This window comes from Pteropus medius, unplaced genomic scaffold, assembly GCF_902729225.1.
Source record: "Pteropus medius unplaced genomic scaffold, Ma_sr-lr_union100, whole genome shotgun sequence".
Lineage (NCBI taxonomy): Eukaryota > Metazoa > Chordata > Mammalia > Chiroptera > Pteropodidae > Pteropus > Pteropus medius.
Window position 1 is genome coordinate 4,365,072 of NW_024355205.1, and position 23,183 is coordinate 4,388,254.

The 23,183-nt window shown below is 44.9% G+C and overlaps 1 protein-coding gene and 1 pseudogene across 4 annotated transcripts; one reads left to right on the plus strand and one right to left on the minus strand.

Moving 5' to 3' along the window:
- Positions 1–10,667: 10,667 nt before the first annotated feature.
- On the plus strand, positions 10,668–21,604 carry TMEM171 (transmembrane protein 171). Of its 4 annotated transcripts, XM_039857672.1 has the most exons (5): positions 10,668–10,859; positions 11,158–11,705; positions 14,168–14,874; positions 18,812–18,953; positions 21,329–21,604. In XM_039857672.1, exons 3-5 carry the CDS (start codon positions 14,238–14,240, stop codon positions 21,525–21,527), a joined length of 978 nt encoding a protein of 325 aa, XP_039713606.1. In that variant the 5' UTR covers positions 10,668–10,859; positions 11,158–11,705; positions 14,168–14,237; the 3' UTR covers positions 21,528–21,604. The 4 variants fall into 4 exon arrangements, with proteins under 4 accessions (XP_039713606.1, XP_039713605.1, XP_039713607.1 ...); XM_039857671.1 differs by having other exon boundaries at positions 10,668–11,705; XM_039857673.1 differs by lacking the exon at positions 11,158–11,705 and having other exon boundaries at positions 10,668–11,102.
- LOC120599162 (uncharacterized) lies at positions 20,431–20,546 on the minus strand (annotated as a pseudogene).
- Positions 21,605–23,183: the final 1,579 nt, after the last annotated feature.

The following is a 23,183-nucleotide window of genomic DNA, read 5'->3' on the forward strand; positions in this document are numbered from 1 at the left end:
GGCTCTTTCTGCCCCAGCTCCCTGTGAGCCAGTGGGATAGGGGCCAGATTCCTTCAGAGCCTCGGCTACTTTCTGCTCACCGTCGGCATGGCCAGTGCCCTCTGTTCCTTCTCTAACATGAGTTCCAACTATCCACTGACAGGACTGAGGCACAAGCAAGGATTTACCTGGCCCACCTTTCAGAGTGAGTGCCCTTCTGCTCAGTGAGCTTCTGCTGCTGCTCCTACACCAGCAAGCATTCTTCTCTTCTGTGGCCTCAGGGAAAAGGCAGATAGGAAAATTCATTAATACCCCATTTTGCAGATGAGGAAACTGAGGCACAGAAAGATGAAATAAGTTGCCTTGTTCCTGCTCAGGGCCAGGATGAGATGTGGGCCTTCTGTTTCCTCGTCCATGTTCCTTTTGTTGGCCCCAAAGGGAAACAGCTCTCACAAGTAGAGTTGATGCTCCCCAGCTGGCATCCCACGTAAGGGCTTTCACATGGGAAAGGAAAATGTCTCCTAAATTGCAAATGCCAGAAAGATCTAAGCCGGTTAAGATGCAGCTGTGAAAAATAAGGCCCCACCGGGTCAGGCATCTACCAGCTGGGGTAGAGAGATAATGCCTGAAATGAAACTCATCTGCTTGTATAAAAGGGGCATAAATAGTTCCTTCTGTAAGCCAGGGCTCGTAAGAGAGGCGTTTCCCCATCCCATCATTTTTAATGTATGCCACTCCTCACTGAACATAAGTTTCGGTGTTCCTAAACTTGCCCCGCCCCCGAAACTCAGAAACACTGCAGAGCAGCCTCCACAAATCCGGGAGATTCCTTACAGAATCGAACTTGGAGATATCACAAGGATGCCGTTGTCTCATTTTTAAGTCCCTCCCAGGAAGAGGAGTCACTGCTTTCCTCAGTGACTCCTGAGGTCCTTATTTGGCCTGCCCTATGTAGACATATTCCCAGCGATCAAGCCATATTTCTCATATGTGGCTTTAGCCACTTCCTCCTCAAGGTCTGTGTGTCGAGACAGCATCCCACCTGGTATTGTGACCAAGCTGTATGGGGAGTCAGGCCCAGATCTTCCCTCTTCTCAGGTCCCTGGTCCTGCTTCTCAGCACATCCCTGCGGGCGATCATGAGACTATCACAGGAAGGATGCATAGAAACAGTGCACTTCCCTGCCTGAGAGAAGATAGAGAGAAACTGCTGTAGGGAGTCATCGAGGGAAAGGACTCACTTAGTGGATGCGATGCAGGATGAAGCTGCTTCTCTCCACCTTCTTCCAGAGGACCATGCTCCTCAGGGCCGAGATTTTCAGACCTTTCTTTTTCCTTCCCTCACAAACCCCACCTCCTTGAATATACACCTACGGTCTCTCCTTGTTGCCACTGTTTGCTAACCTCCTGATCAGCTGCTCAGTCTTTGGTGGTTTTAGCCCCTGCAGTGAGTGCTGCCTCCACTGAGATTACAAATAGTTATGCTCTACTCAGAGGACTTTACTTGAATATTCATTAGCATTCCTTGGAATATTTGAGAGTTAAAATGTGACCTAACGGCCAGCTATTGTATCTCTAAGAATTCATCTGATGAGGAACCCACCTCGTATGTACATACATTCTCTTTTATTGTTGCTATTTCTCTATTTAATTGAAATTATGATTTGTGTTTTAGATAGGTACTTTTCTTTGGTATGTTTCAATTCTTGGATGTTGAGAGAAATGGGTCTAATTACAAAGAGTATACAGATCTGAGGGTAGATTTTTCTTTTGAGTAATAGTCAAAGATTGGATGGAAATGAAACTCATTACAACTCTGGGGTAATGGGGAGTCAAATTTGCTAATGATCTGTGAAGTTGTACAATTATTTCCAAGATGTTTTTTTCTGTCTGTCTGATTGGAGTCATAAACAGCACAGTTGGCTAGCCAGGAATATCAGAAATATGAGCTGATTTTATTTTTCTGTCTCCAGGCCAGTGAGATAGCAGTGTTTGATAGACACATAGCCAGCCTATCAGCAGAGTGTGTTCTTAGCTAAAGCCATTATGTTTTCCACCTGGTCAAGTCTCCTAGCTGAGCCCACAAAAGCTGATCAGGAGCACTGCATTCCCTGGAGGCCATGGGGTGCTTGTAGACACTGTCCACCAGCATCCAGAGACTGTGTGCAGAGAGGTGGTGGCTCTGACTGCCTGGAAGGCTGTGGGGACTGTGGCTGGCACTTTTCCCAATTTCCCTAAACTGCAGAAATATGCAGTCTCCTAGACAGCTCCACTCCACCAATCTCTCGACTCCTTTGGTAACCAATTACTCAATGGCTTGTACTAGAATTTGCACCTTACTCTCCCAAGACCATGTAAGAAAGAGATACATGCAGCTTCCTGTCAGACTAGTTCTCCTTTTCCTCTATTCATCCTTATGCATCCTGCTCCTATAAGAGAGGAGAAAGACAAACAAAACACATTGTTCTGGTCTTCAGAAAACTCAAATCAGGTAGAGGAGGTATGCAGGATTCTACTATAGCATGGTATTTGCTATTTCATTTTATATAGTCAGATTATATGTATTTTGTAAACCAGCTTAAATCTTTTTTGAACTATAGAGTATGTGAATAAATCAATTAAACTATAAGAGTGTGTATGTGTGTATGGGGAGGATTAAGTTTGGTTCCTTAGCACCTCTCTTCTGAATGTCAGCAACATCTCCTCACTACTTTCTTTCTTGCTGAAGAAAGTTTAGCAACTGCATTTTAAGCCTTTAAAGGGTGGCAGAATATGCCACCCCAAAATGTGACTGTAGAAATTCAGGACATGCCACCTCAAAATGTGCCACTTCATTGACATATTGATTATTATGAGCTGTAGGCACTTGTAAAACAGCCAATACAGAGAAAGGCTTATCTGCCTAAAGAAAGATCCTCCAAAAGGAACTCAGTTGTCATAAATCCCTTTCCAGAGAGTTTTGTCAACCAGGGAGGATTGATTCTTGTCACAGGAGAGGAGACTACAAGTCCACACTATAGCCAACAAGCTTTGTCACAAACTATTATACTTCTCATCTATTCTTCTAAGGTCCCATTCATTCTTCCTAAAAATCATTCGCTCTTCCCTAAGAGGCTGCCATTTCCCCTCCCCTTTCCCTATTAAGATGGTGTTTAAGCCTGAATCCTTAGCCACCAGAGTGGGTTACTCATTTCTTCCTGAGTATCTCCCATGCATCCCTGAGTTACCCCAGTTAGTAAGCTTCTGTTTGTTCTTCTTTTGTTAATCTGTCTTTTATTACAAGGTTTCAGCCAAGAACTCAGAAGGATAGAAGGAAGATTATCTTTCCTCCCCAACACCTTGCCGATGGATGGAGATAATTCTGAAGTATGCCTCCAGCAAGAAATATCAAGGGCCTTCAAAAAAGAATTCATCACAAGGGTGGAGAGAGCCTAGAATGGTGACTTGGGTCCAATATCTGGGCAAAGCCACCATGAAGGGACAACTGGCATTGGCATAGTAGGAGGCTAGGACTTGAAGCCCTATCGACTAGGGCCATTCTGCTTTAGGAACCAAGCACTTGAGAACAAATTAAAGAAGAGCTATAATCCTGGACCCCCAAGCTAGGGGCATTCTTGGTGGAGCACACTTGGCCAAGGGTTTACCTGTAGTTGCTTCTCTCGAAGAACCATGTTGGCCAGGCAGGGATCTGGACCATCAGAGTTGTCACCAGAGAAGAAGAAAGGGCTCACTGGGCTTTGGACGAACTGCCGAAATAGTCATATGGAATGTCAGTCTAGGAGCAAAATGGGATTGGGTTGCCAAGCATGGCTGAGGGCCCTTCAGTTTGGGGAACACTGATTTACTCAGATAGCAATAGATTCTAGAGTTGTGTCTTTCACCAGCAGCATTCAGCTATAGAGATACGGGCTTGGAAAAGTGAGCAAAGGCAGTGTTGCCAGATGGCTGTGATGAAAAGACTGAGACTCGGAAATTTAGGGTATCAGGAAGTGATAGGTTGGATAGGAATAGATAGGTTGTAGAATCTAAACTACACAAGAAGGAAGTAAAGGAAGGAGATGAGAGTAGACTGGTAAAGGCAAAGGGTCCATTTGGGAGTAAATTATAGCAGGAATGGTTGGATAAGTGAGATGGAAGGAGATGCTCCAATTCCTGTATTTGTGGGAGGAGCTGTTTCAGGTCATGGCTGATCCAGCATAAACTAGGGGAAGGGGTCAGCTGAGGTAGATGGGAGAGGAAGGACTTGGAGATGAGAAGACCAGATGTCAGCTGGGTCATCCATGTGAGGTTAAAAGCACCCAGAATAACGGCAGGATTTGAAATGGAAGAGACTTGAGCCCTAGGTGCCAAAATGACTGGAGATCTGGAAAGTCACTGATGACAGTAACAGGAAGGGCCGTGGGTGACACAGTGGTTTAAACGCAAAGGGTGGGGGAGAAGTGTTCTCAGAGGGATAACTATGCTTATGATTTGTGCCTGAGTGAAAGGGATAACTATGCTTATGATTTGTGCCTGAGTGAAAAATAGCAGATATTCTAAAAATAACAGGGGGCATGGGGAGCCAGGGCTTATTTAGATTAGGAGGTCTCTCTGGGGGAAACGACATTTAATTGGAGAATTAGAGAGTAAATGGGGGTTTATTACCTTGCTCTTGAATGACTCTAAATTGATATTGAAAAATAACCATAGACCTCCAATGTGCAATGAAAAATTATGCTGGCTCACCTAGGGGAGGGGAGAAACATAGTGCTTCAAATCCAGCTCTGCCACTGCCTGGCCAGTTAAGGTAGGAGCTGCCCACCCTCTCTGTAGGTCTGTTACACAGAGTACAGTAGTACTTACCTCATAGGCTTATTATGAAATGCAAATGAGTAAGATATGTACATCACTAAAAACAAATGAGAAGTTCTATGAAGGGGTTAGCTGTTACCATCATTTATCATCAATATTTTTCCTGGAATTGCATCTGAGCACAAACTTAGCAGGTCTTTCTCTCTGTATTTATTTAATCTTTTCAATAACTCTGTTAGGTAGGTTAACAAAAAAAAACCCCACAAAGAAGTTTTCTTTTTCTTCTTTCTAAATCAACACTGCCTTAAGCCCTGGCTTAACCTACATTCAGTGGCTACGACAAGGGGCTTTTTGTTAAAATCTGGGGCATTCGGGGATGATTTCCTGCCAAATTTCCTTTTAACTTATCAGACTCCCAGCTCTCAGGTGTTCAGATTCTTACTGCTTCACTTTTTAGGCCAGCAATTGCTATGGAGGAAACCAAAGTTTCAAGTGTGTGACTAAGAGGAGATGCCCAATGCCACCCAGTGAGACTGCACCCCACCCACCAGATCTCCCAGCTGGTTGCTGGGGTTCTCACATACGGCACCACAGCAGCCAGATGGCCTGCTCCCGGGGGTTGGGTCATGCCATTTGGAAAGCCATCTCTAAGTGTCTCAGACAGGTTACCATATCTAATCCTAAAATAGGTAAGTAACCTGTATGGATAATGTCAAAAGGATTCTACCTGACCCTGCACATTACCAGCAAGCTGTGTGAATGAGTCAGGAAATGTTGTCAACCTTTTCTTTCTTTTTCTCATTTATTTTCATATTTATTTCACCTGGCTATATTTGTGGAGCTCCATAAGCTGATTTGAGTCCTTTTTGAAATTCTAAGTGTCAACCAGGAAGTACAGGGCCAGAACTAAGGGCAAAGTGATGGGGCTGAGACACGCAGGTGGAACCAGGAGAGGTGAGGCAGGTACAGCCCTGAATCTTGGCCAGTGTCAGGCTGGGGGAGCACCTTGGCGGGGTCCCCACATATCCCTCCAGGGACACTGGCAACAGCAGTTGCCTTGCAGAATTTTTGGTGGCCACAGACAGTGGTGGAACAGAAGTAGAGTGACAGAGCAGATAACACGAGAAGTCAGTGGAGCTGGCAGTGGCTCAAACCATCGCAAATTGAACACTAGAAGTCAACATGGCCTCATTTTGTTCTCAATGAGAATCCTGATTTCCCTCCGCTTCTATCTCTTTACCTCCTCCGTGAGTTCATCAGATCAGCCTTCCTGAAGGCTGTGGGAGAGGAGCTACAGGTGGAAGATAAGGTGAGTAGCCACAAACTGAAGAGAAATACACTTATCAATAGCCCATTATATGCCAGAAATGTATTCTTCAAGACATCCTTTGCGGTAAGTCTGCATGTTACAGATGAGGACACTGAGGCACAGAAATGTTATTTACTTGGCCAAGGTCACATAGCTAATAAGTGACGAGGCTGGGACATAAACTCAGGTTGGCCTCGTCTCCTTTTCACATGCTGTGGAGAAATAATTTATTATTTGGGGTAGGTGTTTGATGGAGCCAAAACAAGATGCCAGGAGATCACTAGATTTCTGTAAACTTCTTACTATCAACATGCTGGTCTCCTCTAGCCTGCTGCCCAGATGTTGTAGGAACTATGGAAGTGGTCTCTCTCCCTTGGCAATGTGGAGGATTCTGCTGATAAGACCACATGAGCTCCAGGCAAATCCTCACTCCAGGGGAAACCCTTCCCCTACTCCTGGCTCCAGCTAGCTGTACTTAAGCTGAGCTGTCATAAACCTTGTAAAATCAACAGCACCATTCCAGGCAATAAAATGACTCTGCAGAAGATTAGTCTTTGCACTGGGGGTCAGCTAAAAGGTCAAATCTAAACCCTCAACTCAAGCTTGTCAAATCAGTCAGTCCCACTCTGGACATGTCTCTCAGGCCCCTGGGTCTAAGTTTAATATAGGAGTGGGGGAGGAAGAAAATGCCCCAGGAACCTTGGCCTCCCCTCACCACAGCACCCTTTTCAGGGGTAGGTAGCAAGATGGAGTCCAGCTAGGTTCAGAGGTGTCACTGGCAGTCCTAGGAATATTAGTTGAAACATTGACCCAAGACCAAGTGCTGGAGAGCAAATCCCTGTACATCTGTCCCGGTGGAGTCTCAGGAAATGTCAGGAAGCAGAGGAGAGGAATGCATGCCTCTGGGTGCTGAGGTGAATTTGGGGCAGAACCAGAAAGAGACCAAAAGAGAAACTAGAAGCTAGCAGACTTAGTGATTGTCTTTCTGTAATCCTGTGAATCCTGAAAAATGGCAATAGTGAATCTGCAAGCCAGTACATACCACTTGCCCAGAACTTCTTTTCCGGGTTGACAGTGCCCTGGGGAGTGTCATATTGCCTATCTTGTGGGACTGAGGGACAGATGTTCCTCAGGGTACCGCTCTGAGTACAGAGCAGCAGAAGCCCCTGCTCTTCCTTCCCAACTGTGCTGGCTGCCCCCTGTCCCCTGGAAACCTTTGAAATCCCTACATCTGTTGGCACCAGTCTGCCCCTTGCTTTGTACTGGCCTGGAGGCTTCTGTAGCACTGATTGTTCCTAGGCAGGTGTAGGCACATAGGCACATGTCAACTCTTCCAGAGGAGAGGCCAGCCTTCTTGATTTTGTAATAGACATCGCTGACAGACCACCGGAAAGTATTCCTTCCAGAATTCCTGAACTCCAGGCATGTGTATTCAGTTGTCTACTCCACTTCTCTACTCAGATATCTAATGGACAAAGTTGACATGCTCCAAACTGAACTCTGAAACTTCCCTCTCAAACTTGTCCTGCCCTCAGTCTTCCCCATCTTGGTCAGTGCCAGAACCATCCTTCCAGTTCCTCAAGGCAAAAACGTTGAAGTCAAAACCCACATCCAGTCCCTGAAAAATCCTGCTGACGCTATCTTCAAGATGTATATAGAATCCAATCACTTTTATCACCTCCAAACACAAACCGCAGTCATCTTCTGGGTTATTATAATAACCTAAATGGTCTCTTCCCTTCTGCCCTTCTTCCTCCTTGGGCTATTCTCACTATATATATATATATATATATATATATATATATATATATATATATATATATATAATAAATTTAAATAAATTTATTAAATTAATACATTTTAATAAATTTATTAAATAAATATTTAATAAATTTAATAATTTTAAATAAATCAAATCACATCACACTCCACTAAACAACAAAACCCTCCAAAGGTTCCCATCTCACTCAGAATACTTATAATGGCCCACGAAGCCTTACGCAATCTGGCACGTGTGGTCACACACACCTACCTTCCTTCTCTGATCCCCTGTTCTGCTCCTCTCCCCCTTGCTCACCTGCTCCAGCCGCCCTGGCCTCTTGTTTTTCCTTGAACGTGCCTGCTGCTGCCTCAAGGCCTTTGCACTCAACTCACTGTTTCCTCTGCCTGAAGTACTCTTCCTTTCTTCCCCAAAATATCATTGTAGTTCTCTGTGATTGTTTTAATATATGTTCACAAATTCTTTGATGCTTCCCCCTTCAAGGGGTGGAGCCTAATTCCGCTCCTCTTGGCTTAGTGACTCAATTCTAAGGACTAGGACACAAACAGAAGTGATGTGGGGCTTCAGAGACTACTTCATAAAAGGCACTGCAGCTTCTACCTCATTTGTTCTCTCTCTCAAGTCACTTACTCTAGGGAGAGCCAGCTGCCAAGTCATGAGGACAGTCAGGTGCTTTGTAAGTAAGTCTACATGGTGAGAAACTGAGGCCTCCTGCCCACAGCCGTGGGAGTGAGCCCCCTTGGAGCCACCCCAGTCAGATCTTCAGATGATGTAGCCCCTGCTAACTGCTTGACTGAGAGACCCTGAGCCAGAACCATTCAGCTAAGCTGCTCCCAGATTCTCACCCTCAGAAAGTGAGGGAGAGAATAAATCTTTGTTGCTTTAAGCTTGGGGATAATTTGTTATGCAATAATAGTTTATCAATATGTTTGCTTCCTCACTACCTTCAAGTTTTGCTGCTGTGTTATCTTCTCAGAGATGCTCTCCTTAACTACCTTATTGGCATTGAAATCTCCCCAGCACTCCCCAGTTTCTTTCTGTGATTTCTCATTCTCCCTAGCTCCTTCTAATAACTTAGCTCCTTCTAATACTCTGTATAATTTATGTTTCTTTTACTGTTTTTCTCCTCATTAAAATATAAGTTCCACGTGGGCAAAGGATTTTCTGTTTTGTTTATTGGCTTATGGCCGGAACTCAAATATTTGCCAAATGAATAAGCGAATGCTTGCCTTGGCTTAACTGTATTTACTTCCTGAATTCAAGGTTCACTTATTTTTAAAAGCTTGTTCTGGTGCCATTTTTTAAGGATTCTGTCTAGGCTTATCTTTTCTCACTACCACACAGGCTGGAAAAGGCCACTTGGCTTTAGATAATAACAAGGTCATCCAGTCTCTTCCTAACAATAAGTCTGCTACCAAGACAAGCACCTTGAAGGCTGATAGGTATGTCTTTTATACTTGACCCATGATTGGTTGCCATGGAATTTAATTTAGTCAAAAGGGCTCCAAAAGACACCAACAATCCAAGCAGCAGGTATTCCAAGTGTAAGCTAATCTGATTGTCCTTGGTGCCGGCACATTCAAGTCTGCCATGTGTGGCAGCCCACAGTCACTTGGCACCAGAGGGGCAGCTATATCAACAGGTCCCTTGCAGGTCCACACACGACAAGACCAGAGACAGAGTTTTAAATAGGAGTTACTATCAGGCCAGTGTAGAGACGGCAAATTCTAACGTCAAGGCCTGAGGTCTTAGAAAGCCCAGTGCCCGCAGCTGTTGCGCAATCACCACTGCTGGTTATCCGCTCATTAGCTAGGTAAACTTTCAGGCCCTTCCAGAAGGTGGTATATCCTGTCACTTTGACCAGGATTATCTTCACCCTGGACATAGATTGCTGCAATATCCTTGAGATACAGTGCCTGTGCTGTTATAATGATCTAAAAGCCACATAATACAAAGCCATTTTCTGAGTTTGTGGCATCGCGTGTCCTCTGGATGACAGGTGTATGCAGGAGGAACAGTGAAGAGTCAGTACATCTGGTTCACATTAACCAGCTGTGGACTCACTTTATGTCTTTGGGCCTCGGTTTCCTCAACTGAAAGATGACTCTCCTATCCCCTCTGAATCCAACCTTCTCTGAGATGCTGGAGATACACAGTAAAGAGCCATAGGCTGTAGGTAAAGCAGGTAACACAGAATCTGGTGGGAGCATGGAGTCATGAGGTTTGAATTCTTTATTACAGTCATAACCCGCACTCCTTGTTAGGGCAGAGATTCACAGAGGCCAGGGCATGCTAACTGTGAAAAAGGCCACATTTGTTTGCTGGGGCAAGTGCCCCCAGCGAATTTCAATGCTGGAACTTGTCTCGTATGCCTCCCTGCTGAAGCCTCATCTCACTACCCAGACCTCCAGCCCTCAGAGCCCAACTAACCATCCCTTCCCTCTTTGTCTCCCTCTGATTCCCTCTTTGAAAGTTTACACTTCTCACCTCTGGTAATTAGCTAAAACCTAACTCACTCTTTACCCCCAAGGAGAACTACTGTGAACAACTTTCTCTATTAGGTATGTAAAGTGTTGTTACTTTAAAAAGGTTAATGCAATTGGAGTTGCCTCTTGACTGAGTTTCAAAGTAGACAGGAAGTGAGGAAGAAGTGGCAGGGATGGGGAAGTCCCCAGGACTCCTGGAGCTCCCGACCTTGTGAGTCTTTTACTCACATTTTACAGCACCCTGACCTCTGGTGTGGAAACTGACACAGTTGGATTCGTGTCACGTGTCACAAGCAGGTTACAAATAGCACGGGGATTAGCAAACCCATCCCGAAAACTCCCGTTTCAAGGGCAGGGAAAGTTACCAGTTTAATTTCGGCAAATCATTAGCGATTGAGAACCAAGGAGGGGGTACTAACGACCAAGGAGGGTTGTGAGCATAACTGCCTCGGCATGGAGTGGGCCCGGGGCCTGCTTCAGTCTCGGGGCTAGGATTTCACATCTGAACGGCTCGGGTATGGACGGCCCTTGTTTCACATTCTAATGGAGCGCACTCTTCTGTGACCTGGTGTCTCCATAACTTGTTCGTCGGGGAGCTCACAGCGAGAGATTTGCTCCAGTGACGCCCAAGTCAAAGTCTGCGGAGCGGCAGGAGGGCCACATGGTCCCTGGGTAGACCTTTCCCATTTCGGACTGTGGCCGAGGGCGCGGCGGCGGGAACACAGGGACCCCATTCTGCCTAGGCTGTGGCCACGCAGGTAGGGGGCAGACACTTCCCTCTCTCATCTCTCACATCCCTTTCCCCGAATCCAGGGCCCTAGTCCTGAAGGGAACCGCTCCCTTCCCACCGCCGGGATCTCGGCGGACGCAACGCGCAGTTCCGACAGCCAGGAGGAAAACCCCAACTCGCCGCCGCGATTCTCCCGGGGCTGCAGGCCAGGGAGGCGGCGGCGGTGCCTATTTCCCCGGCTTCCATGCGCACACGGTCACGGGCGTGGAAGCGGCCAAGTTCGTCAGCCCTGGGCGGAGAGGCCGCCCCTCACTATCCACTCCTACGCCAGGCGCTCTTCCAGCCCCCGAAGGGCAGCACCCGGTAGCGGCCAGCTCCCGCCAGTCTGCTCTGCTCTGCTCTGCTCGCCGTCCCCAGACCGCCGCGCCCTCGCGGCACCGCCTCCTCCTGTAAATACGGTGGGGCTCTCCCTCCGCGCCTGGACCCGCAGGTGGAAGTGTGCGGCGCGGGTCCGCGCCCAGCCCGCTGTCCGCGGCCTGCGCTGCCCCGCCGAGCGCCGACCCCGAGGCCCGCACCAGGCTCCCGGGACAAGTCACGGCGCAGGCAGCGCGCGCGCTGGATGCAGCCTCAGGTAAGCGGCTTCAGGCCCGGTGCCTCTGCGCGCCCCGGGGGCCTGCGCTCGAAGGCGCTGCGGTGCTACCGCCGAGGTTTTGGTGCGAAAAGCGGCGCCAGCGCCGAGGACCCCGCGCTAACCTGTGCCAGTGGGAGCTGCGCGCCCAGCCTCTCGGGGCTGTTGCGCTCCGGCTCCCTGAAACCCACGAAGCTATTTCCCATAAAAGACATTTGCCTCTCTTTGCCTGGATCCCCAAACGCGCTGGATATAGTGCTGCTGGTTTGGAAATGTCCTTTGGAAAACCAATAGAATGTTGGGGAGGCGAATTTAGCTTTGGGGAAATTAGTGTAGATCGGTATTTGGGAAAGGTTTAATTTTCTGTTAGTGTAGATGTCTATGTGTCCGTTTGTAGGTGCATTATCTATCTATCTATCAATCATCTATCATCTATTTATCTATCATCTATCTATCTATCATCTGTCTATCTATCTATCTATCTATCTATCTATCTATCTATCTATCTATCTATCTATCTATATCTAAGTGGGCGGGAAGTGAAGGAGGGAGGGGGAGAGAGAGCGAGGATACAGGCCGACTACCCATCCACTATTCACTGTTCTAGATCAGGGATTAACAGATATACCAGTTGCTTAGTCCACTAGTCCATGGAAAAGAAGCTACAAATCCAGTTTTAGGCTTTTGTTTTCTTTACTAGTATTTGGGAATTTGCCTTTAGACCACTGAAGCCTTGTGACTCACTTCAAAGTTGAAGGTTCCAGGAAATACAATGAATTCCTGATAGGACTTTGTAGCAGAGAATCACCCTTATCTCTGGAACCAGCAAAGGAGATTACATGATTCAGAAATTTAAAAAATATATTGGTGCAATAAAAGTATTGCACTTTAAGTCTCAGCTTAATTGCATCTTCATACATAAAGTCTGTCCAAGTTTAAAATGAAAACTTATTTCCCTCCTACATTTCCTTCTTTCTTCAACTTCCTTCTGATTCTATCATACTTTTTCCTGGAAAAGTACTTCCTAGTATAATACTGGCTGTTTGCTTTCTTTACCTAAACTGACCCTGCTTGGTTCTGAGTTGGGTTTGTCAGGATGGCCTTGGGTTTATAGCTTCAGTCTTGAGGCTATATGTGACCATGTGACCATGGGTGCAAATAGCACAAGATATTTTTTCCTTCCTTGAGCAATGAAGATAGTTTTCATACCTGAGTGCCCTATTTGAAGGGTCCTGGTTAAATATCCCATTCATTAGAGTAAACGAGATAACTAGATAATAAAGTCAGTCTGCATAAACTAGACAACTCTCTAACAACCGCTCCAGGTACATTTAATATATGACACCCTTGAAGTACAGGGCTTGAGTGAACTTGTAGAAGGTGCTTTCCCACTTGATTTCACTTATATGCTTCTTTCAAAGTCAAGTTCTGTTGATGTTTAGTGCTTTGTAGCTGGTGATTTTATCAACTGCTTATTTTTAACAGCCTAAACCTCCACCACAGAGGAGGGTGAGCGAGAGGCTGCCTGCCCACCTGGGAAACAAGGCTCTACCTGGCCTGATGTGCCACACTTCCCTGGGCCATCCCAGGCCAAGCAGCCAGGCCACCAGATTTCAGGCTAAGACAGCCCCAGACTGTGCCTGTTTGAGAACTCAACAATCACATTTTGACAGAATCAACTTAATATTCGCCAAACCCGCTGTGTTCCTGAACCTCCTTGCCATTCAGTTAAACTGCTGAGCTTGGGTCTCTTGTAGATATAGTCTTAGAATAAAGCATGGGATGGAAAGTTGCTGAGATCTAAAACAGGAAATGGAAAGTTAGTTGCTGAATGAAAATTCACTGACATGGAAATGTTCAGAGCAGCTGTGATGAAATGTGGGATGTGTATAAATCAAAAATAATCCCCGTGGTTCTTCTCTCATTTGCCATTGTTTTTTTTTTTTTGCCTGAGGGAGCGATTTTTTAAGATTCAAAACAGGAAAAGCCACACCCAGTCACTTTTGTTGTATGGGTTTTTAATTTAATTAAAAAATTTTAAACTTATTTTTCAATTACAGTTGACATTCAAGATTATATTAGTTTCAGGTGTACAGCATAGTGGTTAAACATTTATACAACTTACAAAGTGATCCCCCTACAAGGCAGTACCCGCCTGACACCAAACACAGTTATTACAATATTATTGACTATATTCCCTATGCTGTACTTTACATCCCTGTGAGGGGTTTTGATTTTTTGGTGCATGGTAATTGCATATCCTCTTTTGGAATATCTTTCTAAAATTAAATATTCAAGAGTTTCGAATGCCAGTCCTGACTCATAAACCAACTCACTGTTGTACAGTGTATCAGTTGGATAAAGTTCTGTTCCCTATGATTTCATCCTGGTGTGGTCAGCAAAAGAACAGGGTGGGTTAGGCACACCTATGCCCACTTTAATTTGGTGTTTGGTTATATCTGCAGAGCTATTGAAATCATTGGAGGGAAGAAAACACACCCCCACCCCTCTTCAGGAAAGGGACGTCTTCTGGCCATGTCTCCTGCAGCAGCCGAGTCAGATGGGATCCGGCAAGATAGGCATGTCAGCATGCTCGTTTTCTTCCTTTTCGTCTTTGGTGCCATCCTGTTGTTTGTGGGAGCCCTGCTCTCCATCTTTGGGTTCCAGACGTGCCAATACGAAACTATCCCAGATTGCAGTATGGTGCTGAAGTTCGCTGGGCCTATATGTGCCGCGGTTGGGCTTGGGGTTGTGATCCTGGCCCGCTCCCGGGCACTACTTCAGTTCCAGGAGAGGCGCCTGCGAGGCAACCAGGTGGACCCTGACCAAGCCTTCATCTGCGGAGAGAGCCGCCAGTTCGCCCAGTGCCTCATCTTTGGATTTCTGTTCTTGACCAGTGGCATGCTCATCAGCATACTGGGCATTTGGGTCCCTGGGTGTGGCTCAGACTGGGAGAAGGAACCATTGAATGAGACAGACATTTCCACCGAGGAGCCCCAGTTCTGTGGATTCTTGTCCTTGCAAATCATGGGACCCTTGATTGTCCTTGTGGGATTGTGTTTCTTTGTGGTTGCCCATGTTAAGAAGAGAAACAACTTGAGTGAGGGCCAGAATGCCTCTGAAAGTGAAGAGAGACAGACCCAGAACACGGAGCCCGTCCAAGTCACTGTAGGTGGGTGTCTGTCATTCCTGTACTTGCTTATATATATCACAGTGGCTGTTGCATCAAGGAATCACAGAGCTGTCCTTGTCTGGCCTAGATCTTCTCTCTCTCTCTTCCCCTACCTCCGCCCCCCCCCCCACACACACACTGTAGAAAGTCCCGTAGTAGTAATTTCCCCCTGCAATTCCTTATTTTTTAGCAAAAGCTTTAATACATTAAATGTTTACCTTGACCGAAGTTACAGAGAAAATTAAGAAGAAAGCGAGAAGAACCTCAAGGATAGCCTGAGAGCTCTTTGTCAGCTGAGGGAACTGCCAAGTGATCTTTTTTCCCTGTCATTCTCACACTGAAACCTATGGCACTTTGTGTTATTGGACACGTGGGTTCTCATCCCTGGCTGTCACTGGCTGACTGTCCTTGGTAAGTCCTTAACCTCTCATGGCTTTAGTTTATATAGCTATAAAATGAGCATTACATTTCTAAGATCCCTTCCAGCCCTAACATTTCAGAATTCTGAGTCTGTCCCAAGTCTACTGGTCTTCTATGTTTTGAGGGGGATTTCTGTTTTCTATGTTGTTCTTCATTTTCTGTAACTTCATCCTTGGCTTCAGGGTTGGGGCAAAGTTTGGAAACAGTGGCATAGATAAAGATAAAATGTGACAACACCTGTCACTTCTTTCCCCCATGGAATGCCCAGAAATTCCTTTTGGGGCCCTCAGGTGCTACAGAATAGATGGATTACCATTTCCCAGAGTCAGCCCCCGCCCCCCCAATAACAACATCATTAGCTTTGGCCTCAGCTTCACACACACACAAAAAAAAAAAAAAAAAATCCATAGATACTCAGTTTTTGCAAATCACTGTTTTGTTTTGTTCCACCCTGCCCCCCCCGCCCCCCCCGCCTCCTACTTTTGAAAGGATAAAGCTCTGAAGCCACAGCCTTGACATCTAAAAGGCTAGGCAAAGAGAATTAGAGAGCAGAAACCACGGAGGGAACAATGTTTCTCACGTTTGGGGCTAACTGCTGAAGCAAGCAGTACTCAATGAGCACAGACTGGGGGTTGGAATTCCCTAGGCTGCGGGTCCTGTATGGCACTGGCCTTGGAGAGGAAGGATAGGTGGATTTACAGACAATCCATGCATTGAGCCAGAGTTGACGTTCTCAATTGACTTCCTGTGCATTTATATACTTATGGTGACAAAGTAAATATTAGTTATGTATTAATAACAGCTAACACGTATATAAAGTTTATTCCTGTGCCAAATACCCATCTAAGTGCTTTTGCATGTGCTCTTCAAGGACTTATTGTGTGAAATTTAGTCACACAACAATCCATGGAAGGAGATACTCTTAGTAGCTCTGTATTAGAGATGGAGAAACTGAGGCCCAGGGATATCAAATAACTTGCCCAAGGTCACAAACTAGCAAGTGGCAGAGCCAGGATCCAAACCCAGGCAATGTCACACATACATATACTATGACTTTCCCATAGCATCCCTCCGAGGGCACTGGGCTGCTGGTTTCATTTTCTGTGTCTGCTGGTTTCATTTTCACCAAGTGTTCTGAGTAGTTGTTACATGACGAAAGGGCTCACCCGATATACACAATCTCAGTCCTTTTGGAGAACACAGTGGAGTACAGGTAAATACACTTGTGAGATGCTCATAGTCTTCTATTTTGTTGGGATCATTTTGAGGTGTGTCTTTCGGGTTTGCTATCAGGGGGGTTTCTGGACCCACTCTCCCTCCTGGTGGCTGGCATGCGGGGGAGGGGCACCAGGGAACTGGGGCGGGGTGACTCCTGGGTGGTTCTGTCTTGATGTTGGCACATAGTTTAAAATCTTTTCCACGTAACCCTTTAAGTCTCATCAAACCTGTGAAAATCTAGCACCCTAACTCCTCGTTTTTATCTCCTTTGATATTATGGGCTAGGGTTTAAATTTTTAGAAATCATACCTTTTTAGCACAATTGATAAGACTCTAGACATCATCTACCAATGGTCAGTTCTGCCATATGAGGGAAATTGGGGTGATAAGAGGAAGTTCTTGCTAAGTTCCAGAATTCAGCTGTTTCCAGAAAGGAAGCCCCTTCCCCTCCCTTAGAACAGATAAACCAAGACACATGATATCCTCATTGTGGGCGCACTCAGTGCTAGACCCTGGATACACAAGCAGGTGTAGGAAACAGCCTTCTCTTAAAGGGGTATATGCTGTCAACTCACAGAGGACATCAAGTCCTGCAGGACATAGTAAAAGGGAAGTCCCAGAGGGAGATGGGACTTCTTTCTGGGGAAAGCAGGTTGCAAGGTGTGGGAGGCCTGGGAGCTGACTGGACAGAAGGATGCATAAGCCCCAGAGATAACTGGTAACTTTGAGCATTTCCTTGTTTATGTTTGATAGGTGGCCTGCTTTAGTGGCTTATTCCTAGGTCCAATGTTGCGTGATGTGTAATTAAAGTGAACACAACATTACTTCCTTTGATCTACTAAGACCTTCTAAAAAGATTAAATGACGATCATTATGCTTTATCAAGTTCAGGTTAGCAACATAAGCTCTAACCACCATCTCCCTGCAGAAGGAGCGATGGAGTTAATGCATTTTCTGAAGGGCTAAGTTACCTTTAGGGAAGTACTCGAGGCAACAAGGTGGAGAGTGGAACCACTGGCCAAGACTGCCACTTGTGAATGTTTCTTCAAACATGCAAATAAGTGCCACTTGCTTGCAGAGTGTGAAGAAAGCAGCTTTATGGGTGTGAAACAGCCGAGAGGGTTCCCTCTGTGTCCAACACTGTTTTAATGTGAATCCAATGCTCCTACCTGTCCTCTGAGGCAAGTACAGCTATAGCCTGCAATTTACAGATGTGGAAGCAGAGGCCTAGAAGGGTTAAATAGCTTAGTCAGGGCCTTGCTGGGTTGGTAACTGGCAAATGTGCCCGACAGCTTTAAGGAATCCTGTACCTACCTAGGCAAGCGTCAGATCTGCCACCAGTGCAAACCAGTCTCCCTGTGGAGAAGACCTCTCCCATCATTTTTCCCGGGCTATCATCTGGTGCTTATCCACGGCCACCCTCAGACCTCTACCCAATGGTGCTTGAACATTGTCTAGAATGTTCTGGGCAACTCATGTGGTACATTTTGTACTGGAATCAGAATACAAATTAGAGCTTGCATCTGGTCCCTAGTTTCTCCTTCCCAAACACAGGTGTGTGTGTTGGAGTGAACAGTAGCAACAGAAATGCAGAAAACAAACTTTTCTTTGAGTGAGACTTTGTTTTGTAAAGCTCGGGTGAAATGTTGTTAGATAAAAGACTCTACAAGAGCATAAACCACAGCTATGGCAATTAACAGCGACAGGCAGTAGGGTAGTTGACTGTCCTTTGTTCAGAGGCTGAAACTTCATTTAAGGAACAAAGCACTTTATCCAACAGCTAACTTTTGTTGAATCAAAATTGTAAGTTAAAAACGAACAAAAAAAGCTTTAAAGCTGTAGACATCGCAAGGGAGGTACATTGCCAGCAATTGCTTCACTGAAGTGCTTTAGCTTAGATTTCCTATGAAATATAGGTCCACTATTTTTTAAAATTGTGCTAAAATACATATAACATAAAGTTTACCATTTTAACCATTTTAAAGTATGCAGTGGCATTAAGTACATTCACAATGTTGTGCAACTGTCACCACTATCCATTTCCAGAAGATTTTCCATCATCCCAAACAGAAACTTGACATCCATTAAACACTAACTCCAATTCCCTTACCTCCAGCCCCCCAAAACCTCTACCCTCTGTCTCTATAAATTTAATCAGCTCACTTTTTAATTCTGGAGTTAGCACAGATGTTTTGACCATTTCTATAGATGGGCCAAATATATAATTAATTTATTTTGCTCTTGCTAATTTGTTTGCATTTATTACTCATCTATCTTCAACAAAATATTGTCTCCTTAGGTGATGCTGTGATAATATTTCCGCCCCCTCCACCACCTTACTTTCCTGAATCTTCAGCTTCTGCAGTAACTCGAAGTCCCGGGGCTAGCGGTTTGCTTTCGGATGAAAATCCACCCTCATATTACAGTATTTTTAATGACAGGTAAGACTTTCTACTAGAACTTCGAGAGTAGCATTTCGACATTTTCAGGCCTATACCTGAATTCAGGCCAAATTAGCTTTAAGGCTGTGGTACAGGAGTAAACATGAAGTGTGAGTGTCGTTTTTGCTGACATGATGTCAGAATTATTGCCTTAATATTAACAGTACCTTTCAGGAAACTTTGGGCAGCACATAAGTTAAAAATTACAAGAGTGGTTATTCCAGGCTAATGTGAAGCCTTCTCCAGGCACCTTTCTGTGCTCTTAGCAGGGATGACCCTCAAAACGTTTAACAATCCATCAGGCAGACCGAGTACTGAGCAGGGCTCGGGAGGCCCCTGCTTGCTGCTTTAGATCATGGGGAGATGTGGGAGTGCAAGGGGGCTTCCAACAGGTACAGAGGATTTTAGTATCTAGTGGAAGTACCTGAGTGCATCCTGACCTGAACAAGTTGTTCCCAGAGCCTCAGAGCCGTCTCGGATTCATTCAAGAGAAATATAAGCTCCACACCCCTACCCCATGCACCCCATGTGCCACAAATTAGGAGGTGTACCTGGGGTCAGATAAAACAACAGAAATCTGAGTGCTTTTCCTTTAGGCAGAGGAATGAAGTTGAAGTTTTCAGAGTCAGAGCAATGGGATCCAAGCACTGTTTAGTTAGCACAATTCACAATGGGGAAAGGCTGGAGGTGGCCAGATCAGTTAGGAGGCCAAGTCTCATGGACAGGCCTGAGGTAACAGGACCTTGGAACTGTGATGGTTAGAAAGGGGAGGAATGTAGGAGGGAAACTGGAGTAGAGATGACGGTGAGGAAAAGCAGAGATCATCGTGTCAGGGATGAGTGATAAGGACAGCGGAATGTCCCTGACCGAGGAGGAGGTGGGGCATGAGCTTAGTGTAAAGTGGGGAGAAGATGGTGAGCTGGCTTGTGGTGGAGGGGAAGCTAGATGTGGACCTTTCAGGTAGACTGGAAAGGCTAGGTCTTATGAGAGAGATGAGGTGCTAGAGATGGAACTGTGAACAGGTTGCTGAATCCAGGAGGGCAACAAGTTAAAACCTGTGGAGGATCACAGGAGGGGCAGGTGTGACAGGAAGGAGTTCTGGGAAGTGCCAGGGAGGAGCAGGGCTGGTAAAGGCTCTGGCACCATCTTGAATGGGAAACCAGGATGTAGAAAGTGAAAGGATTGCAGGAGAATTTCCCAGGGCAAAGTGGATGAGCAGGACTCAGTGAAAACTGACTTTCGAGACATTGAGATATGTAAATTTTTGAAAGCAGTGAGAAGCAGGACCTGAGAAACAGTGAGCATACTGGGGACGGGTGCTGCCTTAGCTGGTTATTCGCATTTTAAGGCACATGTTCTTGTGCTTCCAACTGAGTGATGAGCTAGAGATTTGACCAGAGGTGAAGGTAGGAATTGCCTGCATGGATGAAATGAGAGGTTGGGCTCTGAATTCTTTCTTTATTATTATTATTATTTATGCCTACAGCACCTGGTCTTCCTAGGTGGTCTCTCATCCAAGTACTAACCAGGCCTGACCCTGCTTAGCTTCCAAGATCAGACATCAGGCTTGTTCAGGGTGGCATGGCCGTAGACCATGGACCATGGCTCCACTGGGGCGTGAACCCAGGACCTTCTGCATGTAAAGCAGACGTGCTAACCACTACACTATGGAACCACGTCTTCTGTTAGTGACTTTTTCTACTCTTTTCTCCAATGATGAATTTCTCTACATCCTAAAATAAATGTATGTTAACTTAAAAAAAACTACTCCTGCTGCTAATATGATTTCTGTGTGCCAGAGTATGGCTTTTCTTGTATTATCACTTATCATTCTTAAAGCCACGCAGAAGTTAGGCACTGTTATCATCTCCATTTTACAGATGAGGAAACTGAGGCTTAGAGAGGTTAAATAACTTGCCCAGGATCACACAGCTAGAAAGTAGCAGTGGAAATTCAGATGCAGGTCTGCCATTTGCTAGAGCCCACTCCATTAATTAGTACACCTTCCCACTTCCTTCACGTTTTTGGTAAGTTTGTCTACCTTACGTTAGCTGCCTCAGAAGACAAAATAGCAGAGAACAGTAACTCCGTGTGTGTGTGCATGTGTGTGTGTGTGCTCTTTTTGAAAAGCATCTATACATTTGTATTCCCTGTCTGTTCAATGACAAAGGAAATGACAACAGGAGTCAGACTATTGTCATTAACATTCAGCTCGAAGAAAAGTAAGGGATAAGGAATTAAAACATATCTGTAAGAAACAGAATGTGGAAAAAATTACTCCTTAGATGGTTGCAAGTGCTCTTAAAAATTTGAAAAGAATCTCCTCAAGGTGTGTTACTCTTTCCTCTTTTCACTTTCATGTGCTCTCTTTTTAGCAGGACCCCAACTCCTGAGGGCCGAGGTGCAGACGCTGAGAGAGAGCGTGTACCCATATATACTATTTCTGGGACTACTTCATCCTCAGAGATCTCACAAACTCTGCATGTCTCATCTGAACTGCCTCCCAGATATGAAGAAAAAGAACCGCGTGCAGCCGCATCCTTGTCTCCCTCTTCTGAGCCTTCCCCACCCTGAACTATGGACTCCAGTTCAATTTTATATAGAATCGATCACTATTTTATTTAATTTGTTTTTTAATAAAAAATACAATAGCATTGGCTATGTTCTGATTTCCCTGGTGGAGCATCAATATCAGTAATAAACCTTTACATACATGAGAGGGTCAGATACACGAGGCATTTTGAGCTAAGGATGAAGTAAGGTAGCTTAGAGCTTCAGAGGATCATTGCAAGATGAGAAGAGCAGATGTCCCATAATTAGTAATTTTCCCTGCCCTATAGATAGATTTTTTAAAACGTTATCTCTGATAATCTCATTATGGGCAAGGTCCCGATTCAAACTTCTAGGTAGTTTCAGGGAGGGGGTCAGAAGTTTCTCTTGAGCCTACAGGGTCCTGGTTGCCTTTAGCTCAAAATAATATGCATACCACCGAGGTATGTCCTAGGGTGACTAGTTCTGAACTCCAATTTAAGCTGTTAGTGCTTCAGACCTTGGGAGAGGCTAAGTACCTCTGGCCAGGGAGTAAGCTTGTTCTCTAACTTATACCTACTATTCCGGAGGTTGGTGGGATCATTTCTATTGATGGATGAGAAAACGAAGGCTCAGCGAGGCTAATTAACTTATTCAAGGTCACATGCTTCTAAATGGTGAGGTTGGATTTTGAACTGTCTAGGTGGTTTCTGGAAGCCAGGTGCACATGTCACCACGCTATGCTCTCTTTGAAGGCCAACCAGACGGAGTTGTTAATGTTTAGCTTGGTCCATTCTGCTTGCCATGTTAATTGCTTCTGGGGCAGAGAAACTAGATTACTCTATTATTTGTTCTTCTTTCCTTTCCTCTTCCTCTCTTCTTTCTTCCTCTTCTTTTTATTCCTTTTCTTTCATTTGAAAGAAGGTAATTAGGGTAATTAGGTAACTTACATTGAGGCGGTTACCAGCGTACTGACATTTTCCTTATAGTGAAGTGACACTTTTGGAGAAGAAATTTCTTGGGATACTTTGATAACTAGATTCCCCTGCAGAGCTCCAGGAAGGATGTGCCTTTCTGTATTACAACATACTGGTGCCAAACCCTCTGGACCACTGACTTTTATCCTTAAAAGGCTACTGCTGAACAAAAGCTTTTGCATAGTTGGGTATAATAATAAATATTTAATTCTAGATATAAACCTTAAGAAATAACCATTAAGTATTAATAGTTCTACGTGGAAGAAACTGATTTTCAGAATATGAAATCTGTAGCAACAGCACTTTTGGTAACAAAATTTGATGTAGCAATTTGTATGCCTTTTATACAAGTCATAATCCCCATAATTCAGCAATTCAGCATTTAGGTGCCTGAAAGCAGAACTTAAGGGCATTAATGCTCTAAGAGTTTTACTGAAGTAAAGACTGATTTCATGGGCACTGCCACCATAATAAATCAAGGATAGTCTGTACCAGCAATGCCAATCTATTTCTAAATTAAACATTTATTGGATTGAATTGCTCTTAAAATTCTGTGCTTTTTTTCCTGGAAGGTTAATCATTCAAATTTTAAAATTAGAACAGTGGGTATATAATCACCACTTCCTTCTGCTGTTATTTGTTTAAAATGATTAAGCTGAAACTTCTAGGTAGAATTAGTTTTAAATCTTTATGAGTTCTCATATATAACCAAGAGCTTTCAATG